Source organism: Terrapene carolina, unplaced genomic scaffold (assembly GCF_002925995.2).
Source record: "Terrapene carolina triunguis isolate 2854851 unplaced genomic scaffold, T_m_triunguis-2.0 Scaffold629, whole genome shotgun sequence".
In the NCBI taxonomy this organism is placed as follows: domain Eukaryota; kingdom Metazoa; phylum Chordata; order Testudines; family Emydidae; genus Terrapene; species Terrapene triunguis.
Window position 1 is genome coordinate 2,554,036 of NW_020664980.1, and position 10,185 is coordinate 2,564,220.

Below are 10,185 nucleotides of genomic sequence, written 5' to 3' on the forward strand. Positions count from 1 at the left end.
AATGTACCACACTAAACCATTCCATTCTCTCCTTGCTGTTTACACTTTTCAGTTATTTGGAGACAGTCTCTCCCCACTCAACCATCCCTTTATCAAAATTCTTCTGTGTCTGGAGAATGGATATAATCCTCTGTACTGTTCTCCAATTCTAATAATTTTTGTTGCTCTTCTCTGAATTCCTTCCAGAATCTGGTACTTCATTTCCAAGTAATGAATACAACAGTCCATTATACTGTCCCACAGAGCGATATGCATGGTATCTAGTTACTTTGCAGAAGAAGGGCTTCTGCAGTTTGAATTGTGTCATGGCCTTTTAATTTATTTATCTATTTGCACTATGTTGGGAGGAACAGCTGGGTTTTAAGGAACATCAGCTCAGCAGGTTCCTGCTGAGCCAGGCCAAGACAGTGCTCCTTGTTCTAATATTCCTCTCTTGCACAGGAGATTCTTGGAGCTGCACTCTCTGCCCCTTTAACTTCCTACAAAGTTATCTATGCTCTTCCTATGCTCACAATTAAGGAAGATAAAGGTAAGATAAAAGTAATTTTCTTGCATGAGCCTGTTCATTACATCCCATGTTTCATAGTATATATTAATTGATTTTTGTTACCTGATTGATTTTTTGCAAGGCACTGGAGTGGTCACAAGTGTCCCATCTGATGCTCCTGATGACATTGCAGCCCTGAGAGATTTGAAGAAAAAACAGGTCAGCCTCTCATTCAGATCCGTATTGCTCACAGTTCGAGTGTTCTGAGTGACAAAAACAAGTACATTGATAAATAAAATGGGGACCATTTTTTTTAATTGAGGAAACTTCCATGAGTGGCCTCTAAACTTATGTGCAAACTAAGTGTATGGAGTTGCAGACTCTAGTTTGGAATCCACTTGTAAATAATATTTTTAAAAAAACTGATCTTCAGTATCATTTTCGTGCAGACTTTGGAAATGATTTTGTACCAGAACCTCATCACTTTTATATTATATAGGTGGGGTTGACAAGACTATTAAGGTGGAAATTAGTACCAGGTGTGAGAGGGATTTCTCTGGTGTGGTCACTTGGCCTTTGGTTACTAGGCTGAGACCACTATACTCATTTCACATAAGCCAAGTAGCAGCCGTTTGATTATATAGTACCAAAAGCGTGCTAGGTGTTTCAAAAATATGTGAGACTGGTCCCTGCCCTGAAAAGTTTGAAGTCTAGACATATACATTTTCTAGGTAGTGTGGTACCTGAGCACCTAACAAATGCTAATGTATTTATCCTCACAACACCCCGGGCGGTACAGAAGTAGTATTTTCCCCATTTTATAACTGGGAAGATTGAGCCACATAGGGATTAATGAGTTGCCTGAGACCAACTGGAAATCGATGGCAAAATTGGGGGACTGAACCCAGATTTCTTAATTCCCAAGGAGTGGTGGGCAAATAGGGTTGACAGCATGTCTGAGAGCATGATATATTGTTCATTCAGCAAGACATTCTTTTTTTTAAGGAATTACACATAATGAAAAAATAAGTTAATAAAACAGAGGGATTTTTTTGTTTTGTTTTAACATCTTCTGTAGGCACTAAGAGTGAAGTATGGAATTAAAGATGAAATGGTCCTGCCTTTTGAACCGGTGAGTGCAGCTAAGTGTGTGTCTCAAATATACATGGCTTTTTTTACTTGGATTAGGAGCTTGCATACCTTTCAGAAATTTTGTTTTTAAAATCCTTTATTAGCCAAAAGAGCTTGAAGCATCAGAAGAACTTGCCCTCATAGTTGTGAAACTGCAGTTGTTAGACTGTGGTCTTGAAGGAGCAAAGCTCCATTACTTTGAATTTTTTTTTACACAAAATACTATTTTTGTAGCAAGTGCTACTTTGAGGCTGCAGTTTAGAGTTTGAGTCTCTGTTTGTGGATTAAAACTTTCTGTGATAATCTTGATTTAATGGAGAGTATATTATCTGCTCTATGCAAAGTGCTATATCTGTGTCACTTCTGTTACTGCTAATGGAATTTATGGGGATTCAGCCATTTATGTCATTTTGAGAGTATAGGTTACAGCCAAATACATCTCAGATTTTCTGCATTGCTCCTGCTCTCCTCTCAGTTAGCTGCTCAGTACTCCTTGTCTGTCTCCTGCATAGGGGAAAAAATTGCGTTATTGCTTGCAGACGTGCAATCAGGAGTCACTCTGGGGAGTGCCAGAAATTCCTGATGAGCTTAGTGGCATTGGGTTGAATTTTTGTAAAATTCCATCAAATTTGATTAACAGTAAATTGTGGAAAGCAGCACACTATGTATAAAACAGCAGGAATTCAAAGACTGCTGTAACTTTGACAGCTGCTTTTAATAGGTGTTTTCTCTATAATATCACTTGTTCTGTGCAAATCATACAAGTATAACGCTCATGAATTTTCACAGTTGGTAGATATATGCCTTTCTTCCTCCCCTCCAAATCTCTGGTTTCAATTCCCATGTTGGTTGTTGGATTGTGAACATGGAAGAAAAATGCACTTGGCTCTGCATTTTCTTCAGAGTACAATTTCCACTGAAGGCTGCGAAATTCAAAAGACAATTCCCTGTGGGACTTGTGTTGCGTTCACACAATTTGAAACAAATCCTGACAATACCATGATATTCCCAGGTGCCCATCATCGAAATCCCAGGCTATGGCAACCTTTCTGCTCCATTGGTCTGTGACGAGTTGAAAATCCAGAGCCAGAATGACAAAGAGAAACTTACAGAGGCTAAGGAGAGAGTGTACCTGAAAGGATTTTATGAGGGAGTAAGTAACTAGGCTTCCCTAGGTGTGTTGTGAAAACTGTTTTTTTTTTTTTTTTATACTGAAGTTGATAAACATTTGAAAGGAGGCAGATCAGGGGTGGCCAACGTGTGGTTCCAAAGCCATATGCGGCTCTTCAGGAGTTAATATGCGGCTCCTTGTATAGGCACCGACTCTGGGGCTGGAGCTACAGCTGCAAACTTTCCAATGTGCCGGGGGTTGCTCACTGGTCAACCCCTGGCTCCGCCACAGGCCCTGACCCCACTCCACCCCTTCCCGCCCCCTCCCCTGAGCCTGCTGTACCCTCGCTCCTCTCCCCTCCTGCGTCCCCCCCCCCAGCCTCCTGCACGTCATGAAACAGCTGTCACGGAGTGCGGGGAAGTCAGGGCCCTGCACCCCTCTTCCTGAGATTCACCGTGACTCTCAGCCAGCCAGTAAAACAAAAGGTTTATTAGATGACAGGAACACAGTCCCAAGCAGAGCATGTAGGTACAACCAGAACCCCTCAATCAAGTCCTTCTGGGGGGTTTAGGGAGCTTAGACCCCAGCTTGGGGTTCCCTGTGTTGCACCACCCAGCCCACACTGAAAACAAAAACTCCTCCAGCAGCTCTCTCCCCCCTCCCCTCTGCTCCTCCTCTCCTTTGTTCAGTCTCCCGGCCAGAAGGTGTCACTTCTCCCAACCCCCCTCCTGGCTCAGGTTACAGCTCAGGTAGCTTCCTTCCCATCCCCAATGTAACTCCCCTGCAACATTCCCAGGTCAAATCCACCGGCTCCCTGCTCTGTCACAACAGCTGATTGGGAGGTGCGGGGAGAGAGGGGGAGGTGCTGATCTGTGGAGCTGCCGGTGGGGCGGGTGGGAGGCGCTGGGAGCCAGGAGGGGGGCGGCGGGGGAGGCAGGAGCTGATGGGGGGGCTGCTAACATATTACTGTGGCTCTTTGGCAACGTACATTGGTCAATTCTGGCTCCTTCTCAGGCTCACGTTGGCCACCCTTGTAATAGATTAATAAATTGGGAAGGTGAAGGTGTATGGATTTTTTGGGGGATGGGGGTCAGGTCCTATGGGATTTTTTCATGGCCCACATTCTAAGGAACTTCCCCTTAAGTGAGCCTCTGTATGTGTTATGGGGATAGTGTAGAATCACAGTTGGGAGGTTGGAGGTGTGTCTGTCTCAAGATGAGGCCCACGGTATGGCCACTGGATGCACCTTTCTCAGGAAACAGTCAACATCATTCCAAACCTTGACTTGAAGAGTCCCCATTGGTTCTTCCCCATTTCTGCTCATTCAGTGGGCTTCTGTCACAGTGCCCTAAGCCTCGGCCCATCTAAACTATTTGGAATTCAAAGACCAGTTTCCTGTGTGGCAGGACTGTGCATGTCCAGCTAGCCCTCCTGGTTTGAATGTGCATAAGTAAAACATATAATGTATAAATATATATGTGGGAGTTAAGGGAGATCTTTTTTTTTTTTTTAAGGCAGATTTTCAGCATCTAATTTTTAAGGTACATCATAGGTCACAATACCAGTATTTCTTGTAGCTCAAAAGAACTGGTTGTTTTTACATAATACTTGAAACTTTAATCCTTTTAAAAAAACCTAACTTCTGCAATGGTCTCTCCCTTACAGATAATGTTGGTGGATGAGTACAAGGGGCAAAAAGTCCAGGATGTCAAGAAGCTTATACAGAAGAAGATGGTGGGCAATGTATGTGGTAGTTTGGATACTGCTTTCCAAGATGATCCTCTGTCTTTCCCATAGCAGGATAGTCACTAAATAAAGTATATTGTCTTGTTTCCACAGAAGCATTGCCTTAGATGTTCTTTGGAAAGAGCAGTAGCAATAGAGTACAAAGTGATGCTAAAACAAAGTACGGTATCCTTAGATAAAGAGAAATGTATTGTACCTGATGGATCAAGTAGAAAGAGACGTCTGGTTTTTTTAGCTTTGTGTGTCTTGCCTTATATAGAGGCATGTCTTATGGCCTAGTCATAGCCCACAGAATCATGGTGATAATATGGAAAAGGCTTTGGTTATTTAGTTTATATCTCTGTCAGTGCAGGATTGTTCCCTTCAGTCTGTAGTGTGGTGCTCTATCTCGTTTTTCTGATACAGAATATGGATGCAGAATTAAAGCTAATCACTCACTTCTCTCCCATTGCCCATTTTCTTGAGGATTTTGTGCATCATATTTTAAAGCCTTGTTATACCCATTTTTACCATCTGTACATAGCTTTAAACAGTAAAGACTTTGTGCTTCTATAGCACCTTTTAACTGAGAATCTCCACACACTTTACAACATTATATAAAATACGTCTCAGCGTCCCCTCTCTGATACAGTTGATAGTATTTTCTCTATTTTATAGTTGCAAATACCAAGTCATAGAGAGGCGGGGGCTTGTCCAAGGCATCACAGTAAATTGCTGGCTGAGTTGGGATTATAATAGGGGGTTTATTATTGGTAAACTCCTTTCATATAATGCCCTATGTGTTATAACTTCTTTAAAGGTATAAATATACCTTTTCCCTTTTATCTCAGGGTGAAGCAATGATTTATATGGAACCTGAGAAACAAGTTATATCAAGGTCCATGGATGAGTGCGTGGTGGCTCTTTGTGACCAGTGGTGAGTGAAGTGAAATCACTTAACCCATCCCTCTATTACACCCTTATGTGAACTTCTTTATTCTAATTATTTTGCTTGATCTTAAGGTACCTAGATTATGGCGAAGTAAACTGGAAGAAGCAGGCATCTGACTGCTTGACGGATCTAGAGACGTAAGTTCTGGGAAAGAGATGGATAAAGTGTAGGTTGGGAAGTGGCATGTGCTGACAACGTAACCCTGAGGGAGACCAAGGATTAATAATAGTCTGTTCCACATAGGTTTTGTGAAGAGACCAGAAGGAATTTTGAAGCTACACTGGGCTGGCTGCAGGAGCATGCCTGCTCAAGAACGTATGGCTTAGGTAGGGAAAACACACAGCTTTTCCTCACTTGCTGCTTGAGGAGAGTAACTCTCACTGTTTCATCCATTCATGCTTTTCCTGGTGTGGCTTGCAGCAGCAGCATGGAGGAAAGGGAGATCTGATCCTCCCTATTCTCCCTTTCCTCCGCAACAGGTTCCAGCTCCTCCTGGGGGATTCTCCAGTGTTCCCAGGCCAGTTGGGAGATATAATCCTTCCAGCGAGTCCTGGGTTGGCCTCAGGGCCTCCTTCCAGAGGGACGTGCCCGGTAAAGTTCCAAAGGGAGCCTCCCAGGGGGCGTCCTTATCAGGTGCCCAAACCTCCTCAGCTGGCTCCTCTCGATCCAGAGGAGTAGCGGCTCTACTCCGAGGCTCTCCTGAGTAGCCGAGCCCCTCACCCTGTCTTGGAGAGTAAGCCCAGCCACCCTGTGAAGGAACCTCATTTCCGCTGCTTGTACCCAAGATCTTGTCCTTTCAATCATTACCCAAAGTTCATGACCATAGATGAGGATGGGGGCGTAGATCAATCTGTAGATCAAGAGCTTCGTCCAAGAACTCAGCTCCCACCTCACCACCACGGATCGGTATGGCGCCCGCATCACTGTTGACACCGCACGAATCCGCCGGTCGATCTCATGCTCCTGCTTACCATCACTCGTGAACAAGACCCCTAGATACTTGAACTCTTCTACTAAAGGCAGCTGCTCCACCCTCACCTGGAGAGGACCTAATTCCCCCCCACTAACCTCTCAATTAGATGTAAAATCACTAGACATACTGATCATTTTAAATCTAATCCAATATCTAATTGAGAGGTTAGTGGGAGGAATTAGGTAGGCAGAACAGAATTACCCCAATTAGAATTTGACCCAGGACATCAAAAAGATGACACCTTCCACATGACCTGAGTTAATCAGGAGCTGTTTTATTTTTTGTATGGAAATACCACCAGCAATAAAGCTCCCCCCCATCACCATGCATGGCCCATTTGTTCAGAGATGACATGGAAGGAACCAGTACCATTTCCTGCAGCGCCTGGGGGTTTTCCTTGCAGGTCTCCCATCCAGACCCAATCCTTCTTAGTTCACAGAATAGGATCCTGATACAATACCACCTGACTCAGTATGGCAGCAGGCCAGGATAATCTCTTTCTATGAAACACGCAGAGCAAACGATAAGGTGAACAGGCGCTTCAGTTTGTTGAATTTAGAAGTGAGCTGACCGTTGCAATAGGAAAGCTAAGGACAGTCCCCTGAAAGGATTCCCTCTGTCTGCCAAGATGTTCAAGAACAAAAAAACAGCTGCAACTGGCCCATTCTCCTGAGTGAGAGTTTCAGAAGCACTGAAGTGATTTAAGAGCGCAAGTCCAACTGGAAGTCAGTGGGACTTGTGCTCCTGAGTCACTCGGGCACTTTTGAAAATCCCATCATCTGTTGTGAATTCTGCAAATGGAAATTCTGGCCTGTGCCTGGTAATGACCATCTTTTTTGGGTCTTCTTGTAGGTACTCGTTTGCCTTGGGATGAGCAGTGGCTGATAGAATCTCTCTCCGATTCCACTATCTACATGGCCTTCTACACAGTCGCTCATCTGCTGCAAGGAGATAATCTGCGTGGACAAGGAGATTCTCCACTTGGCATCAGGTAAGGGATACAGGTTGGTGGGGAATGGTATGTTTCAATGTATTTCCGCTCTGGCTCTTTCCAAAGGCATAACTTGTAGGTCGACTCTTCAGATCTGTGCTTAGAGCATTATATATAAATAGTAGCATAGATAAAGGCAGAGCCCCGATTTAGCAAAGCTTTTAGACTGGTAGTATTGGAGGAATTGGGAAGGACAGAAGGGAGTCCCTCCAAGGGCAGCTGAAGGAGGTCTGTTTCCAAGTAACCTTCTTTGCTCAGCACTTGCTGCCTTCAAATGGAAACTGCATGATATTTTGGTAACTGATTAACTGGTTTCACTGTGGCTCCTGCAAGTACTTCTGTGGTAGCTGCTAAAAATCTGCTTTGTAACTTCTTACAACCTCAGCAAATTGCAGCTGGTCCCCTTCTACATGTCTGCTTCTGGGGACAGAGTGGGCAAGGATAGGTCTTGCTCTCGATCACAAATGAACCCACACTAGAGACTGGCGGTTTTCTAAAAAACTGGGATTTTTACTATGCTGCAGCCAATATTTATTTGGAAGGCTTCTAGCTTTTTCTCCTCTCTCGAATCTGAAGGATGTTTGACATACCAAGGATAGGTTTCACTTTTGGGGTCTGGCTCATTTGGTAAGTGTCCTGTGAAAAGCAGTTGTGCTCGGATGTTTGCCTGGTCTGCTCCATGACCTCTCAGATGGGGTGGCTGTGACCTGTGACTGATAGTTTGTGTTCAGTCTTCTCTTCAGGACAAGAACAGCCAAGTGTCCTGCCACTGCCACTCTCCCCTTTTGACGCTGGGGCTTTAGTTTAGCATTTCATGTGTTCAGGAGAGTAGTTCACTTATGCATCTGAGAGAATAGAGGAAGGGGTGGAAGCTTCCTTCAAATGTTGGACGGAGGGATTGGAGGGGAGTGAGGAGAGGTATTCAGACGCTGCTGGTGGGGGGAGGGGAGCTGAGACCATTCAAAGGAGGGTCCTTGGGGTTTCTACCTGTTCCTGGGCCTCGCAGTGGCCTTTTTGGGTCCTGCTCCCCAAGCCTGATCCTGGGCCCTGTGGCAGCTGCTTCAGTCCCTCTGGGTCTCATTCTCACACCTCCCATGTGCAAGTTTAAGGGGGGGCAGAGCCCTCACAATATTTCCACTGCAGGGGCTCTAGCCTTTCTGGCCTCTCAGTTCTGTCACTCCTGTACACATCTGCTTTGGAGCCTCGTTTGATGCTTTAGTTAATCTGGAAAGGAATTCCAACATAAGGTACCTGCAACAAAAACTAATCTTAAGAAGCCTGGCAGGAATTTCATCTGACTCAAAGAACACCTCTAATTACATACAGAAGATATTTTTTGCTCTAGGTATGTCTGGAAACAAGGTTTGAAGTGAGCAATCTGAATTGCATTGAATTTTAGATGCACCTGTAAATTGTGTGCTTTGCCTAATATAGAACATCTAAACATCCAAGGTTTGCAAAGCACTTTTTGCAGAGATTAACACTATTGTGTGGTAAATAAGGGATGTTTAGGGATCACTTCACCCTTTGCTATAGTGCAGCGATCTTTGGCATGAAACATAGCTGTTGAGTAACAGCACACATCTCTAACCTGTAGGGTAGGACAGTAACTGAAAGCCTTTCAGCAATAATCCACCAGAACTAGAAATTTTAAAAACTTTGGGGAAATAAGAGCAGGTAGAGTCTAATGAACTTCAATGAAATCCCCACAAGAAATGGGGGATGAAATCCCCCATACAATAAGTGCCATGGGATCTTGAATGACTGCAGGTGACTGGAGCCTTGGCTTTGTATGTGATCTCTAAGACCGCACTTCAGGGTAGCACGTTTGTTCTAAAACTACTGTCGTCCTGCCTCTAATGTTTTATAGTATATGCCTTTCATCATCAGAAAATGTTAATTGTGTGGGGATTCTGTCTCTTGTCCTGTGTTGGAAGAGTCTGGGAGTGCTTGCTATGGGGACGAAATACTCACTCTCTGAAGTGGGAGGTTGCCTTGTGTTGTTGAACAAGTAATTCCCTCCCTCTTCTCTTCCTGTCCTCTCCGTGACAGTTAAGGGGAAGGGCTGACACATGTGAAGGAGATTTAATCTTGTCCTCCACCAGAAGGATGGTAGCATGACCTGTGAATGACCCATGGCATAGAGGCTTGGGGAGGACTTAAATTCTGGTTCTGGGTTTTCAGGATAGTATTTAGGACACAAAGGATGCTCAGACAGGAATGGGGAAGAGATATAAAATCAAGTTTCCAGGGCATTAAAGTGTTTGTATCCCCCTCACTTTTCAGGAGTCAAAGGACACTGTCAAATAGAGAGGGGTATGGCTGAGACAGGACATCCTGAGTTCTGGGCCTTGCTCTGACATCGACTCAGTCATCTGTGTCCAAGGGCAAGTCCTCTCTGGGTACATCTGCACTGTAAAAAAAAAAAAAAAAAACTCCTCCCCACAGCAGTGAGTCTCAGAGCCTGAGTCAGATGACCCTCCCCTCATCAGGTGTCAGAGATTAAGCTCCAGTCTGAGCAGGAATGTCTATGCTGCTATTTTTAGTCCCATAGTATGAGCCTGAGTCAGCTGACATGGACTCTGACGCTTGCTGCTGCAGTGGGGTGTTGTTTTTTTTTAAAGTGTAGATGTATCCTCTGTGTCTCACTTTCATCACCTGTAAAATAGGAATAAGAGTAACTAGCTCATAGGGACTGTTGTGAGAATTCATTAGTTATTGTTTGTAGATCACTTTGAATTAGTAAAGTGCTAATTTTTTCATTATGTAGTGATAGGCCTCAGATTCAGATTTTGTTAAAAACATCCTGATTTTT

General features: G+C 44.2%; 1 protein-coding gene across 1 annotated transcript in view; it reads left to right on the top strand.

Annotated features, from left to right (window-relative positions):
- The window catches only part of LARS (leucyl-tRNA synthetase), a 49,777-nt gene that overhangs the window by 21,243 nt on the left and 18,349 nt on the right, over nucleotides 1–10,185 (top strand). The window contains exons 11-19 of the mRNA XM_026659463.1: nucleotides 442–529; nucleotides 630–706; nucleotides 1,566–1,619; nucleotides 2,631–2,771; nucleotides 4,395–4,472; nucleotides 5,306–5,391; nucleotides 5,478–5,543; nucleotides 5,650–5,732; nucleotides 7,232–7,370. Coding sequence (XP_026515248.1) covers nucleotides 442–529; nucleotides 630–706; nucleotides 1,566–1,619; nucleotides 2,631–2,771; nucleotides 4,395–4,472; nucleotides 5,306–5,391; nucleotides 5,478–5,543; nucleotides 5,650–5,732; nucleotides 7,232–7,370 — 812 coding nt within the window. The remainder of the gene's footprint in view (nucleotides 1–441; nucleotides 530–629; nucleotides 707–1,565; nucleotides 1,620–2,630; nucleotides 2,772–4,394; nucleotides 4,473–5,305; nucleotides 5,392–5,477; nucleotides 5,544–5,649; nucleotides 5,733–7,231; nucleotides 7,371–10,185) is intronic.